General features: G+C 40.3%; 1 protein-coding gene and 1 non-coding gene across 2 annotated transcripts in view; both read right to left on the bottom strand.

Moving 5' to 3' along the window:
- Positions 1-13059, bottom strand: part of GRIN3A (glutamate ionotropic receptor NMDA type subunit 3A) — a 196118-nt gene extending 183059 nt beyond the window's left edge. The window contains exon 1 of the mRNA XM_053577442.1: positions 12333-13059. Within this exon, the coding sequence (XP_053433417.1) occupies positions 12333-13031 (699 nt within the window). The 5' untranslated portion in view covers positions 13032-13059. The remainder of the gene's footprint in view (positions 1-12332) is intronic.
- A 2830-nt stretch (positions 13060-15889) lies between these two features.
- LOC128579948 (U6 spliceosomal RNA) lies at positions 15890-15996 on the bottom strand. Its single transcript, XR_008378316.1, has one exon. It is a non-coding gene; the product is annotated as a U6 spliceosomal RNA (small nuclear RNA).
- Positions 15997-16728: the final 732 nt, after the last annotated feature.

Here is a 16728-nt window from a genome sequence, read left to right as displayed (position 1 = left end):
ACATTATGAAAAATCTTGTTAGAGTCGGAGGAAATGCCTTCTCACGCTCTCTTTAAATAATTTAAGTTTAGGTTAGACTTGGAGATATGACTAAAAATTCCAATTAGAAATCTCTTGTCTTCTTACATGCAAAGAGATAAATTTAGGAATTGAAGCCTTAGGAAAGGTCCATCTATAGAGGTGTATTAGATTGAATTATTGCTTCACTATTTATACCTCCTTTGAAATTGTGCCCACTAAAAAATTATGTTATGGTTGGTACCAAGGATAGTCCATTTATTCAACAATTTTTCATTGCTTTGCTTATTCCTATCTCAAGGTCTTTGTCCTTTTCTTCCTTTGGCTCCTAATGCTCTTCCCATAGAAACTTGAGTGGTTCACTCGTTACTTCATTCTCTGCTCAAAGGTACAGCTCAGATAGGCCTCACTTGTCCAACCATAGCCTTTCTCTCATCCTTTGTCCTGTTTTGTTTTTTCCCCATTGCACTTGTCTCTACCAAATCACAGTATCTTACATATTTATTTGTTTGCATGTTTTGTTGTCGGTCTCCCCTGCTACAATGTGAGTTCCTTGAGAGCAACTTTTGTACTTTATTTACTGCTGTATTCTAAGGCTTACACTGTGCACTTGACTTAGGAGTATGGGCATTGCTGATTGAATTAAGGGAGAACATATAACTTGGGGTGGAAGGGAACCAACCTATGTAGATTGGGCAATCAGATGTCTGGATGATTTGGAATAAGATACATAAGAAATGCAGCCAGATGGCCTGATGAGAGTTGTAAAGTCATATAGGATCAGGCTAAGTCCTGTCATAAGAACATATCCATGGCAAAGTTATGGCAAAGCAGAGGAAGGAGCAGGTGTGAAGTGAGAAAGTGAGAAAAGAGTCTGCCTTGGAGCAGGGGGAAAAGAGAGTAGCTTCCAAACACTCTCTGGGGGTGCAGCCCACTCTACCCCATGCATTCTGTTCCTTGTCATTTTCCTGTAGATTGTCAGCAGAAATTCCCTCTTTTTGAGCTTCATGGCATGTTTTTTTTTTTCCCTTGCAATTGCACATCTTTTGACAGCACAATCCAATAGAACTTTCTATGGAAATGGAAATGTTCTATATCTGTGATGTTCAATATAATGGCCACTACTCATATGTGCCATTGAATGCTTGAAATGTCATTCACGTGCTTGGGGGACTGACTTTTAAATTTTATATGTTTTTTAATTAATTTAAATCTAAGTCTCCATATTTGAATAGAGGCTATTGTATCGGACAACATAATACTGTAGTAATTATTATAAAAGATCTAAGATAAGATGCATGATCAGTAAGAAATAATGAAAAATCAGCAGAAAAAAGAGGAGAAAAGCATGGTGGTGCAACAGAACGCAAGTAGAGGCCATTCCACAGTGTGAGTGACTGTGAAAATGTGAAGAGAGTGTTAAAGATGATGAGCCTGCTGCAGGCCCATTAGTAGCAGTCTCATTTATTTTTTGATGGGGAAAAAACCTGATTTTAAACAACACAGACTAGGTAAACAAATCAGGAAATGACCATTCAAAGGCATACTATCTTAAAAATAATGGAGAAAAGCATTAATGATATGGGAAGATGTTTATCTTGTGTGGGTAAGTTAAAAAGAATCTTCATCAAATAGCAAGAACCAATTTTATAAAGCACATCTATCAGCAGATCTTTGGGTTGTGTATTTATGGGCGATTTAAATTTTATTCTTTGGCATTTTGTTAGCTTTCAGAATTATTCCCAAGGCATATACTTTTTTTTTTAATAATCAGAAATAAAGGAATAAATAATGTGCTTAACACAATAAAAGGGGTACATAATTTCTTACTGTGCTGTGAACAAGAATGATGTAAATCCAGCTACATGAACTAACCATTCTACATTTCTAAAGTTAGTGAGTCTTTCATATTTTTCTCTCAACCCTCGGGATGCACACTTTGAGACATCTTCCTTTGTGGTTTATAGCAATTAGATATGCTGGCAGTACAGAAGAGGTTGTTGAATCTTTTTAGTAAAAGACAGAAGAAGGTCTTCTCTTTGACAGATTAGCCTACATCTCCCACAGGCAGAAGCCCAGGCAGGAAGTAGTAGTTGCTTTGAAACTCTTCCTGTGTTGTGAGGTTGAAATTCTTAGGACGCTTCAACTTAAAGCCATATTTTGGGGACCACTAGGTGGCTCTCCGTGTCTGTGACAGGTGAAGGCACACGTGATTAATTCAGACATGGATTTATCATTCATTTTCAGTTACATATTGAAGTTTTTCTTCATGTGTATAATACAATGTGTAGGAAGACTCAAATTTACTCCTGCTATAGTACCAAGATGATACTGTCCCCTTGTGTGTGAAACTGTTTGTATAGCTGGTCCTTTTGTGTTCACAATATATGGAAGTAAATTATTTGTTTAATGGAATCTTCATTTAAGATCTCTGATTAGAACTAAACAAATATCATTCTAGCACACAGCCATATATGATTCTGTTAGCTAAAGACGTGCTGAAGATTTAACTTTGTTCCTGAAAAAAAAATATATATATATGTATATGTGTATATATATATATGTATATGTGTATATATATATATATATAGAGAGAGAGAGAGAGTATTAACCCAACTTTTGTTTGGCTTCTATTAATAATAGTTGAGGCCTTCAATACAAAAAGAAGATTGCACGCAGGTTCTGCAGCCATAAAATAGCTTGGTACTATACTAATGCGAGGTAAGTTCAGCTACAGATCACCTCTGAGAGCAGAATAGTGACATCCTATTTCTAAGCCATTCTTAATAATGTTACTGGAAGATACAGGCTGAGCTATTGTTTGGTGCTGTACAGATACAAGCCACTTGCAGAGAGATGAAAATATAAAGATAGACTGCAAACACAAAGGAAAAGATCACCTTTGAATACAGAAATACCAAAATGCTCAAGTTTCAAAAGCCATGTCAAATCTGAGTTTTCAGAAATTTTTTTATAACAAGACTTTTCTTTCTTTATTTCTCCTGTTCTTTGATGCCAATGCCTCAGTAGAGTGACACCAGGGCTTTCCTTAATTGTACTCTACTGTTGCTAAAATTTTAAAACATTAACCTTGAGAGAATAAAATACCTCAAAATTTATTCAGGGTTATCTGTGGACATGCATGAATAGTAGTGCCTGTGTTTTACTTTTATGATCAGAAAAGCAATATGCATTTGAAAAGCGCCTCAAAATTGTGTGCATCAAACAGTTTCGATATAACAGGATTCAAAAAAACATAAAAGGGTTGCTTTATGGTTGCCCCATATTTATAAGCCTTAGTATATAGCAGTGCTGTTGTCCCTTAAACTTGGGTTAATATGAGCCATTGTCAGCTACATTGATACAGATAAAGCCCATATGTAAACAGAAGTTTTTGAACATTTGATCCATGTCAAATTAGACTTTGCTCTTTCTAATAAAAAGTAAATACCAGGTGGCACCTGTGGCTCAAAGGAGTAGGGTGCCCGCCCCATATGCTGGAGGTGGCGGGTTCAAGCCCAGCCCCGGCCAAAAACTGCAAAAAAAAAAAGTAAATACCAATTGGGTCATGGTTACTACTAGGTGGAATCCTTGTGTTTTAGAAGACAGGAACCTAAATTGAAACTTGCTTGAATTTTTTTTCTCCGGCTACAAAGTGTGGGAGTTGAACTAGAACCTGCCTTCCCAGGACAAAGATAAAGATTATGTTCTGTCTCTTTTTTACCTTCTTCTGGCATGTGTCTATATGGGCCAGTGTATTAGTCGCCTATTATAATTGTAACAAATTGCCAAAAAGTTAGTGGTTTAAAAGTAATTTATTCTCTTATCACTTATGACTGGAGGTCACAGTTGCAATCAGTGTCACTGGGCTAAAGTCAAGGTGCTGGCAGGGCTGCATTCTTTCTGGAGCCTCTGAGGGGACAATCCATTTCCTTGCCAGTTTCTAGTGACTATGTATTCCTTAGTTTACGGCTCCTTCCTCATCTTCAAAGTGCATCAGTCCCATCTCTACTTCCTTCATCACATCATTACGTCATCACATAGCCTTCTGCTCTAACTCCAACGCTTTCTGCATTATTCTTAAAAGGACACATGATTACATTGGGCCCATCTGGACAACCCAGGAGACCCTCCTCACCTCCTGCGATACTTCACATCTTCAAATATCTTTTGCCATAGAAGATAACACACTCACACATTCTGAGGATTTAGATGTGAAAACCTTTGGGATGGTCCCAGTGAAATAAGCCAACTCTGCTCCATAGACTCCCATTGTTTGTCTTTTATCTCTCGTTCCACTTCTTTCTTTCATTTGCCCAGGATGGAAATGGGTAGATGTCAAAATTTAGAACTAGGAAATGCCACAAAACCCTGAGGTCCAAGCTGTATGTTCCAACCGAATCTTTTTCTAAAGAACTACGAACCAGGGAACTAATGCACTTATTAATAAAGTGAAATCATCATTTCCATTCTATTATTGTCTTTTGAGTTTAGCTGCTCAGAGTCTTTTATGAGAAGTTAGGGTAGTAGACAGGGAAAAATTTGTGAGTTCCTTGATAATTCTGTCTAACAGACCACAACATAATTCTTAACCTCTGACATAACTGCTATAAAAATGTGACCATCCTAAACCCATAGAAAGAAGTAACTAGCTAAAACTAGACCTCAAAGTTCACTTCATCTTGGACCAAACTTTACATACACTTAACTGGCATGTGTATTTCAGTGAACTCTAAGTGTGATTTTAAAACAGCATATTTCAGCTGGGCAGTGGCCCTAGCTGCTTGGAAGCCTGAAGAGGGAGGGCAGATTGAGCCCAAGAGTTGGCCATTCTTGTCAGCACAGCAAGACCATTTTCTAAAGAGCAAAAAATTAAAAACACCACATTTCTTAATTTTTCTCTGGGTTGTTTGCTGGAACTGGGTATCCTAAGCCTGAATATTATACATATATTGAAAATGTATATAGAAATTCCCTGGAAAACAGGCTAAAATAGTAGAGTTCATATTCTGATTATTGTTATATTAATCTTGCTATATTAATACTTTGTGCTAAAAGAACCATCATTATCATGATAAGAACATGTTGCACTCAAGATACCGTGTTCACATTGCATACAAGAAATAATTCTCACTATAAACACATGAGATATATGATTTATGATTTAAGAATTTGAAACATGGAGACGTGAAGGTTGCTTCCCAAGGTAGGATGTCCAGAAAGTTGTAGATCTGAGATTTTAACATAGCTCCCAGCTTTTCAAAAGCAAACGCTCTTAATTCCCACCTCACATTTCCTTCATCTGCATGTTATTGTCCCATTTTTTGTCATTTGCATTATGAAAGTGATAATATTTGTCCTGCTCACTTCACAAAGTAATTGATAAAATGACAAATAGATGAGAAAGGACTTTGACATGGTTTTGTTTTTATTTAATTTATTAATTTATTTATTTTAGATGAATACGAGGGTGAGAATGATTAGGTCACATTGTTTGCATTTCTAAGGCAAAGATCAAGTTGTGGTTAAGCCCTTCATCCAGGGGTGTGCATAAACCCTTACCTTGTGTACATTACCCATCCTCCTCCCTCCTCCCCTTTCTCTTTTCCCTCCTCCCTTCTCCTTTGATAAATTTAAACATACTCCACAATTTATTTTTCTTGATATATGTATTTTCTTATTGAAGTATTAAAACACAGATGAGAAAAGTGGGAAGGCAACTTATCTTTTTTCTCTTATTATTTTTTGATTATATAGGTAATATATCATTATTTTTAGGAAAGCAGAGGCATGAATATGAAAAAATAGGACTTCTACCATCTAGTTATAATCATTATTAATGTTTTTATAAATAAAGTTCCAGACTTCACATTTTATCAAAATGAAGTCACACTTTATATATATTTTTATAGTGTTTTACTTTTCTATGTCAATAAATAGAGTGTTATTTTGAATGTGTACCTGATATATCATTGTAAATAGATATCACGATTCAATCAATTAAATGCTCATTGATTAATGTTTAGTGTACAGTATACTTTTAACAGTCAAACCTGGAAGTAGATCTATCTTTTATTCTTTCTACTGGGCTATTATAAAAGCAGTGATGGATCCAGTCTGTTCTTTGGTTGTAGGCTGCAAATATACTAAATTCAGAAGGAAATCATTAGCCTTTTATCTTTTTGATGACTCCTTACTTCCTACAATGGAGAGCTCTTTCTACTTCCTTATATTTTGCCTACACCTTGGTAGCTACCTTCAGGGCTATTAGGAGGATTATATAAACACATTTGTGAAGAAGCCTTGGAAAACATAAATGCTACAAAAATACATATGATTAAAATCTTTCCTAGATTTATGCTTCAAATGAATAATGATACTCAGAATTCAGATGAACTAAAAAAAGGAGTTATCCTGTCTAATTCTTTATCACTTGAGCCCCTGCAAGGCTCATCTCTATCCCTAGGCCAGACAGGGTTTATTCCTGCTGTGCTCATAAACATCCCAGGTGAGGGACCAACCCACCCCCTCAATGAAAAAGATAAAACACAGTGAAGAGTTTCCCCTAAAAGTGCCTGACTCTTATACAGTTAAGAAAAAGTTCTGAGAAAGTGGCTGAGGTCAGGTTGAGGGACGAGAGGAGAGAGAGACAGAGAGAGCGTGAGCCACCTCTCTCTCACTCTTAGCTCATCTTTTCCCCATGGCTCTTTTTCTCCCACATTCCCATAAAGAAAATATCAGAGAAAGACAACTGAATGGCTGAAAGATTTCTATTAGTTTGTCATTCACACATTCACTCATAAAACAATGTGGCAGATTATAAGAGATGTTCTTTTTTCTTATCTAGTTTTACGGATTTGGCATCATACTTCTGGGGCTGTATAGCTCCTCTACTCTTCTGTGTATGTGGCAGAAGCTAGTAGAGCAGGCAGGAAAAAAAGACAATGAGATTTCTCATCTCTACAGTTAGTGATTTCACTAAAATGAGCAATACCTTGCCACGAGCCCAAGATAGTTGTCTAGGGCAATTACACTCAAAATAGCTGATTTGCAAATTTTTAACTGTCCATGGTGAGATAAAGAGCTTGTGGCAGGCAGTATGAACTAAGATACTATGTTCTTTATCACGAAAGACTTGTAAAAAAAAAAAAAAAAAAAAAGCTGAGTGAGCTAATGTGTGCTTAGTCATGGAGTTGGTGAAATAAGAGTATGAATGGGACAGACTCTGTGTGGCCATAGTCTTAGGAATAATGAGTTTGTCTATAGAAAAAACTTATGGCCAATAATAAGGACAAACATTTCTCAAAAACCTTGAGCATCTTATTGAAGTTTCTATGGCAGAATCTAAGGTTCTTGAAGCTGGGCTGGATGTGCCATTGTAAGTAGTTGTCACTGGTTCAGTAGTACGAAGGCATGTCTTCTTTTCCCAGGCAAGCGTGCAACCTACTTAGGAACCTAGTTGGGTTTTGGTTTGTCTTTGTTTTTGGTTAAACCCACTTAATTTTCTTTATAAGAGAAAAATAGAGGGGGAGTGTATAGAGGAAGTTGGGGGATGGAGATGTTACATGTAAATAATATCCCGTTTTGATTAGTAATTGCAAATCAAAATTCTCATGAATGGAGAATTATTGGAGAATTAGGAATTAATGTATTCTTATCAGATCATGACTCACTAGGTATTTGGTTAACAGTGTACGTTTTTCCAAGGTACTTCTGCTTTCTCATTTGATTCACAAAACAACCCTGTCAGCATGGTAAAGTACCTTCTTTTGACTGGTAAGCATTGATACTCAGTGAGAGAGAGAGTCACTTGCCTGAGATTACATGGCTAAAAAGATATAGAGGCAGATGAGAATCTTTTGACGACTATTTGATATGCTTTCTATTAAACTGTGTTCTTTTAACTGATGTGGTTTGAATCTAACTGGGGGTATTCATGAAATAAAACCCAATAGTGCAAAATCTATGGTGCCTTTTGCAGTACCAAAAGGTAAAGCACTGAGGAATTAGACATTGAAATTGGTCTTTAGATAGTTCAGCTGATTTAATAATAAACTAAGATATAATGTCAAATAAGAACAAAATCAAATATCATCTTTATGGATTAAATGACATTCCTGTGGTAAATGGGAGAGACGGACTAATTGCCCGATAAATGGTGTCTGCTAGTCTCTTCTGCTCTATTTAGAAAAATAAATACTATAAATAAATTACCAGTTAAAAAAACCTTCCAAATTAATTCCACGACTCTGTTCTTCAAGAAGAACCTGTAAAAATATCACTACTAGGAAAAGTTTTGCACCACTGACATTTAATTTGAAATTGTTTATCTTTTTTTAAAAATTAATTGTTGGGGATTTGTTAGGTCAAGTCCCTCTTATAAATCGTGTCTTGCCCCCAAAAGGTGTGGCACACACCAAGACTCCACTCCCTCCCTCTTTCCCTCTCTCTGCTCTTCCTTTCCCTGAAATTGTTTATCTTTATGTGAGCAACAATTAGTTGCTACTATCAGCTATGCATCATAAAATTGTGGAAGAATACATTTCCCCCAGAGGAGAGCTGTGTTTTGCACAAAGGAAGTCAAGGAAAACTAATACAGTTGAGAGCAGATATTTAAAAAATAAGTGTCCTTTCCTGGTCCCCTCATGAGGTACTGAGGTTATCGAGTATCATTGCTGTGTTCCTATACTATGCAAAAGTAGTGCTGTGCTAGCCAAACTGTAATATACAGACTTCAGTTCTCAGCCCTGTGTAATCAGAAAAAGTGGGCCATCTAAAACATTTCCATTTCCATGTCAAAAAAAATTAATTTGTTAGTACATATGACTAATGAGACAGCCAACATTGTGGTAAGTACACTGAACAAGAGTTGAGAACAGTCACTTTCGAATTGCATCAGTTTGATCTAAGTCAATAATGTCAAATTCATTATCTCTACCTAATAGAACTGAAATGGAATTCACATAACCTATGTATTTTAGGAAAAATGTGTGTTTGTTACTATCTCAGCAGGTAAATTTTAGACTTAACTTTGAAGAAACTACACAAGCCTCTAAAACCTCTAGAAGAAAAAGAAATATGGAAACGGAAGAAAAAAAGTGTAACTGTAGGCACTTGATGTAACAAAAGTAAAAGGGACTAGGTGCATATGCAACACCATTATTTGACAGTTGTAGGAATAGAATTTAGAACTAAGAAGTGATCGTTTTTAATAAAATGGGTTAGCCTCAAGTGGGGGTTTGAGTGTGGTAGGGAAGTGAGAATTTTTTCTTAGTAGGAATGTGCTCTGACTCCATCCTGTGTGTAATGTTGTATTAAACTTTTATAATGTAGTGACAATATACAGGTGTTTTATGTTTTTTTTGCAGTTTTTGGAGGTGCAGGTTTGAACCTGCCACCTCCGGTATACGGGGCCGGTGCCCTACTCCTTTGAGCCACAGGTGCCCCCTGACATTATACACGTGTTTTCAAAAAGTGAGTAGTGAACTAGTTTACTTTTAAGGAATTTTCCTGCCTGAAGGAAGTTGGTTCCCTCCAAACTGATGATCTTATGTGTCTATGTTTTGAGTAAATAGTATATTGAAATGAAACTACTGTGCTTTCCTCGGTATCTCCTTCCGTTCAAGAGTAGTGGCAGGATATTACCCGGTTTCCCCGAAAATAAGACAGTGTCTTATTTTAAGGTGTGCTCCCAAAGATGCGCTAGGTCTTATTTTCAGCGGACGTCTTATCTTTCCTGTAAGTAGGTCTTATTTTCGGAGGATGTCTTATTTTTGGGGAAACAGGGTACCAAAACCATTACTTGTGGACTGGAACCTGCATCTGAAAGAAATCAGCAGTCCCTGGGAAAGTGAGAGGAAACAGCTGTTATTCCTCCTTTAAGAGCAATTTTAATTTGTTTGAATAAGAGACCCAATTTTCTTTTACATGGTTGTGTGAATAAGTTCACTTTCTTCCAGAATCCTTTATTCAGGCACTGACATAATCAACAAGTTAAATCAAAGGACAGCAGACTTTGAGGATAATGGCTAAATGGTCAATTTTATTTAATGTGTAGAATGAGTTTGATATTCTCTTGGATTTAGAAGGTTTTTTCTTTTTAAAGTCACATCATTGTATTAATGCAAGGTCCACTTTTCAGGAGAGGAAAGGGAAAGATCGATTATGATTTTTCCTGAATGCAGATTATGGTCACATCCTAAAATTACATATTACAGTGATTTGGCATTGAGCAGGACATTCTTAATATTGAATTTGGAGAATGATATAAGAATAGTAAGACAAGTTAAATATATTTGAATTGAAAATGCAAAAGGAGATGAAAGAAAATATCCTCACTGGACAAATTAGATCTGAATTAATGCAATAATCTCCCTCTTTCAAGATGTGTACCAGAAAGTAACAATGACAACGGTGATTTAAAATGCTTCTGAATTAAAATACAGAAGTAAATGTGCTTGACCAAGTATTTATTTTATTGTCGATTTGTCTCTGGTGGACTTTATTCTTTCAGTCTTCTTAAAGCTTTGAAATTTACTGATTCTAGATTCTGCTTCGGGGTTTTTCTGGTTGTAGTGTGCTGTATACTGCACACTTCCATTAGGGAACACAATTTCTCTTCTAGCTAAGAAACACTAATTTGGGGGCGGGGGGAAGTACTGCTATTTGAGATTCTTGCCAAACAATCTACAAATGGAAAGGCATCTGGAGACTGTGACCACTATTGGCAACTTATGAAGTATTAGGTAATAAGGAAGCAATGGTGAGAAGCTAGTGGTGCTGACTCCTGCATTCTGTTAGATCTGATTCTGCATGGATATTAACAATGATGCACCCTATGGATGCAATTCCATGTTTATAACACTTTGGCCATTGGCAGCAGTGTGCACCTGTGTTTTCCATGCCTTCCCATCTGCTGCTTATAGTCATTCAGATTCAGGTGATAGAAATATTTTAGATAAAAGTTAATTATCCTGCACTCTGCAGATCAAATTTCTATAGTTCAGCATTAAAGAGAAATCTTCTAGGCAACTGCTGAAAGGGGTTTGTATTCATCCTAAAATTAAAAGGGTAAGATTTATTTTTTTCTAGGAAAAGGAATCTTTAGTACTCCCTTGATACTTTATGCATAGATTCTACCAAACTTTTGACATATATATCAAAAGTAGAAGTAGAGAGATTAGAAATACACGCATATATACATAAGCTAAAGGAATAGAGTGAACATGTTGCAGCCAGAAATTCTCCAATGTTGAGCAAGCCCCAGAACTTTCCTCAGTTTCTCAATCTTTAAAATGGGCCCAAATACCGGGTACCTGTCAGCTTAACAAATACTTTGTGCAAGGATTAATTCAGCTGGACATTATGACAAAAGTAACACATAAAATGCAGAGAACTCCTATTGCTCAAGGACCTTGTTCTGTCCTTAAATATTTATCTCCTCGTTATTAATCAACAGTTAAGTTCACAAATAGCTTCTTTTCTTAAAAATACGTGTGCTTTTTTTTAACAGCTAAGACAGAGTAATTATTCTTAGGTACTGGGAATAGAGATAACGATTGCATGGCAGCCTCTGAGTCCATATCACACAGAAGGAAGGCAGGGACAAAGAAACAATCCCCAAATGAATTTGCCCATCCATTGTTTCACTGTTTTGTATTTTGAATACTTTCCAGCACCCCAAACACTCTTAACCGCTCTTCTTCAGAGATCGCTTCTGTACTAGCTGCAGATTCTCTGTGTACTCAAAGGAATTCAGAGATCCCTTTCTTCCTTACACCGTCGCCTGGGGCTCACACGCACCTTCTGAAGTCAAAGGGAGCAGGTGCTGCTTTCTCTCCCACAGGCTCTCAGAGTTCCTCTCTGGAATGTGAGACTCTGTCCCTAGAGTCTAGGACAGATGGGGTGATCCAGTCAGGGACACCCCATCCCCATCCCCGGCCGTTCTATTTGGCACCTTGACCGCTCTCCACGGTCCTGTATCTCCACTTCGCTTCTGTCTGGCACCCATTAGATTTTTCCCAGCTGGTTAAAACATGACAATGTTTTTTCCCCCGTTTTCTCCCCATTTCCTTTTTTCTTTCCGCAACCATCACCTCGCATTTTATTTTCATCCACTCTTAAAGTATTTGATTCTACTACCGCCGAGGTCCTACCTGTGAACAGGGTCCCATCCTTAAACAATGTTAAAGTTCTAAGACACCACGTCTGTCCCTCTGGACGTCAGCGGCCCCCTTTGCTCCCCCCTCTCCACGGTCCCTGCCCCCAACGGCGCCCGCCTGCCCTGCACGCGCCACGCGCCACGCGCCTCTCACCTGACTCTCCCGCGGAAACTCGCGGCGCACGATGCTGATCACCGGAATGTGCAGGACCGAGCTGACCAAGTCCAGCTCCATCATCTCGCCCAGACCCTGGGGGAAGGCGAGCAGCGCCGATACTCCTTGCACCACCACGGTGTGGCACACACTTTGCAGAAAGGAGAAAGGGTCACTGCTCCACGGCGAGCTGGGGGAGGAGAAGGGCAGAAGCGGCAGATCGCCCAGGCCCGCCTCGATGGCCATCACGACTTCCAAAGATAGGTTGTAGGGCAGCAGCCCTTCCATGCGGTTCAGGTTGTCCACCGCGAATAGGAGGGCGTCCCGCGGCCACAGGGTCTCGGGACCCTGGCCCTCCCCGGGCTTCCGGACGCCTGGCGGCCCCCGGCCACGCAGGGTGCTCCCCAACCAGCGTGCGCCCGGCGAGGGCGCCGGGGGCCACCGAGTCCCTGGCTCCGGTTCATCCCTCTGGTCGCTTGCCCGGCTGCCGTCCGGAGCGCGGCTGGCCGCGCTGGGGGCCGTGGTCCAGGGCTGCAAGTGCACCGCGCCCACCCTCACCGCGTGCCCGATGCGCTTGAGGATCTGGCAGGGCTGCGGGTGCGAGGAGGAGCCGGGCACCCCGGCTAGCACCAGTGCGCAGGGCGGCGGCAACAGCAGACAGACCCTGCTCAGCAGCCACCACAAACTCAGTCTCCTCATTACTGAGACCCGCAGGGAGAAAGCGCGCCCCCTCCTGCGCCCGGCTCGCCCCCCGGCTGCCGCCTAAGGTCTCCGCCTCCAGGTCCCGTGCGCAGCTTCACTGTCGGCGAAGCGGTCCCAGGAGCTGGCACGGTCTCCGGGCCATACGAGGCGAAGCCGAGCGCGCCCTTGGCAATCTCAGATCCAGCTCCAGGGTGCCTCCGCCTGGCATCCTCTGTCCGCCCGGGCACTGCGCTGAGCGGAGCGGGGCGGGCGCCTGTCACCCGCGGCTGGGGCGCAGGTTCCCTGCGCGCCCCATCTGCAGGGAGCCTCCAGCACTGGGTCCGGCCCCTCGAGGCGGCTGGGCTGGGAGCCTGGTTCCAAGGGGGCAGCGAGGACAGAGGAGCGGCGCTCTCACTTGGATTCCTTTCCCTTTTCCGCCCAGGCGGGACCCACTGCTTTCCTGGGGTGGCGTTGGAGAGACGGTTCACGCCGGGAGTGCGGAAAAGAAGACGCCAAATCCGCTTTGCTCCGCAATGGGCCACCCTCTTGCAGGCTCCCCCAGAGCTAGCTTCATTTTCCTTCTTCCTTCGCCACTTCCTCTCTTCCTTTCTTTCGTTATTTTTCTGCCCAGTCGCCACCGCCGCTTGCTTCCTTGGAGGAGCCACAAGACTGGCCAGCAAAGGGTGATTCTGCTCCGAGCGCAAAGTTCTCCCCGCCTCAGCCGGCGCCTCCTTGCTGCTGAGCCCTGGCGCCGGCCTGTCGCTGGGCTGCGCTAAACGCCCACTGTTGGTGAGATTCCCGAGCGCCACATCCAGTGCCCCAGGAAACCGGGAAAGTCCTCTCTCCTCAGAGGCTGGAAGCCCGAGTTTACAAAATTCCCTGAGACCTCAGAGGGAAAAAGACTCTGAGCCGCGGAGAATTCTGAACTCAGAGTCGTACCCGAGGGATCTGAAACGCACTGGTTCACTGAAATAGGCTCAAAAAGGCTGTGACTTCAACGAGCTTCTCCATGTGTCTCTTTAAAGGTTGTTCTAGCTAAGGGTATTAAAGCAAGAATTATTTACACATTTCATCTCCTCAGCTGCCTTCTCTTTGGTACGCAGACCTTTGCGTTTTTAAGGATTTTAATTCTGGGAATCTGTTTTTAGGCTTACAGAATTAAAACCGAGTTCAAAGCAATTATTTGTTCATGATATTAGACAGAGTCAAAATACTCTATGTGAAATTCGAAGAGTATTTACAGCAGTCTCCAGTTTAGACTAACAGTCCCCAGATCACCGTTTCTACTAAGTTATTTTATTTGTATGGTAATACGGGGAGGTCAATAGGTCATGCTCTAATTTTCTTCCTACATGATCTTAGTATTCTGGAGCTAGAGGAAAGGAAAGAATTAAGAGCAGGCCTGTGGTTTCCACACATAGAAAGATTAATTTTATTCCAAGTATCATGAAGAGGGAGGTTGGAAGAGAGATAGCCATGAGGTGGAGCAAGCATTTGGGGGCTCCGCAATCATGAATGTAATACCACTTCAATAGAACCATGACCTTGGCGATTTAGTTCACTCGACCTGGCCCTGCAGTTTGGATTTGCTTAATTGCTATGCAAATACAGCTGGCTTTTAGCTCTGGAGAGTTGTTTTGATTCATGAGCTAAAGTTTCCATCATGTTTTAAATCCTGGGATGAAAAGACTCTAGCTAAATAAAAATCCCAAGAAGGTTGCAAAGTGAATGCTATTTTCCTAAGTATAGACCCTTAAAAACATCTCAGAGCTAATTTACTAGACATTCAAAATAGTTTTTCTGAGACTGGGTTGCTAGAGAAGAAAAGGCTCCTCTGAGGGAAAAGTGAAAATAACAGAAGAGGCTGAACCAGAAAAGAAAAGGACCCTCCTGAAATCTGAGAAAGCTGTCCCTATGAATGGGGATACACTGTCTCTAGCCTATTAGCAATTCCCTCCTGTTCCAGAAGATTCCACTGATCGAGATTTGAATAAGAAAAGTGTAGAATTCCATGGTCCTTGTATTACAGGTAGATTGGGAATCTACTAATTGTGTCCTAAGGAAGTGTATTTGTTTGTGTTTGAGTATGTGTGCATTGAAAGAGTATAACATTCTGGGTTATACTCAGAAATCAGTGTGGCAATCTTAGTACTGGGCATTACACATATGTTCAGATCAGGTTAATGACTAGGGAAAGGGGATACAGGAGAGTAGGAGAAAAGTCTGGCCACCGGGATAAAAAAAGTTAAAAAGGAGCCAGAGCAACAATGAGTTTCTGGAACCTTGTGACTGAATTGATGGAGTATGTCCTGTTCTCCACAAAATGCAGTTTCGGGCTTGTGACACAGTTGGGATCGTGGTCATAGTTACAGGATAGTACACACAACAAATGTCCTAGACATCAGGACTGATAGACACCACCCTACAATTGTCTGAAAAGTAGCAGGTAGCAATTATTGTTAACAGGTAAAGGGAAATGGGCGCTGTGGTAACTGAAGTAACCTGTGGTAACTAAAGTAACATAAGAAATAGGCAAGTATACCTAAGGACCTTCAAGAACCAATGAAAAAACTCTTATAGATACCCCGTTTCCTCGAAAATAAGACATCCTCTGAAAATAAGACCTACTTACAGGAAAGATAAGATGTCCCCTGAAAATAAGACCTAGCTTATCTTTGGGAGCACACCTTAAAATAAGACACTGTCTTATTTTCAGGGAAACAGGGTAATTGTGGGAGGATATAAGATAACTCGTGTGGGGGCCTGTTCGCTCACTTGCCAGGGCAACTCTTTGCAATCTTTCTGGAAAAGTCTGTGTTTATGCTTTACTTTAAATGAACTATGCTCTTTTTCTTTTTTTTTTTGTTTTTTGTTTTAAAAATATGGAACACTTCACGAATTTGCGTGTCATCCTTGCGCAGGGGCCATGCTAATCTTCTCTGTATCGTTCCAATTTTAGTATATGTGCTGCCGAAGCGAGCACATGCTCTTTTTCTTTACTTTAAATAAACTTCGCTTCTCTTTGGCTACACTGGAGAGTCCAGGCTACCTTATTACCACTTCTCCCCATACCTTGCTTTCACTTTGACTTGGCCAAACTCACTAGTTCTGCTGAGTAAATTGGACCAAGTCTACTGACCAGCGGAAGGGTCTTAGAAACCTCTGACAGTTCTCAAGATGATGATAGAAAACAGTTTGATCTGATTGTTAATGACATCCTTGAATCCCTGTGTGTGCTTTAGGACTCTGACAAGTTTATAAGACAGGCTATTCATAGAAGAGATTTCTGAATTTTTGAGGATAATTTTGTCCCATGTCATAAAAAAAGCTATAGTTAAATCTCATGAATATTGAGTGACCTGAAAGCTCTTCCTTCTTGTTTTCTTTCCTTTTTTTTTTTATTTGCATTGCTTTCCCTTCTGCTGTCCGTTTGCAGCTTCCTTCTTTTTCCATATCACTGTGGTCTTTGCATCTCTGATGTGAGTCTACTCTCACCTTTCTCTACATCTTCTCTTTCTTCTTCTCCTCCACTTTCTACTTTTCAAAGCTCTTTCAAATTCAGTCATGAATTCAACAACTACGTATTAAGCTCCTACTGTGTGTTAGGTATTGTTGTAGGACTATCCTGGAAATAGATGAATAAACTGTAGTTCAGAGAAGTTGAGTTTTTCTCTCTCTACGAAGTCACATAATCGATCAGTAAAAAATGCTAACA

Source organism: Nycticebus coucang, chromosome 2 (genome assembly GCF_027406575.1).
Source record: "Nycticebus coucang isolate mNycCou1 chromosome 2, mNycCou1.pri, whole genome shotgun sequence".
NCBI lineage: Eukaryota > Metazoa > Chordata > Mammalia > Primates > Lorisidae > Nycticebus > Nycticebus coucang.
Note: the sequence above shows the minus strand (reverse complement) of the source record. Positions and strands in the feature narration are given on the sequence as shown.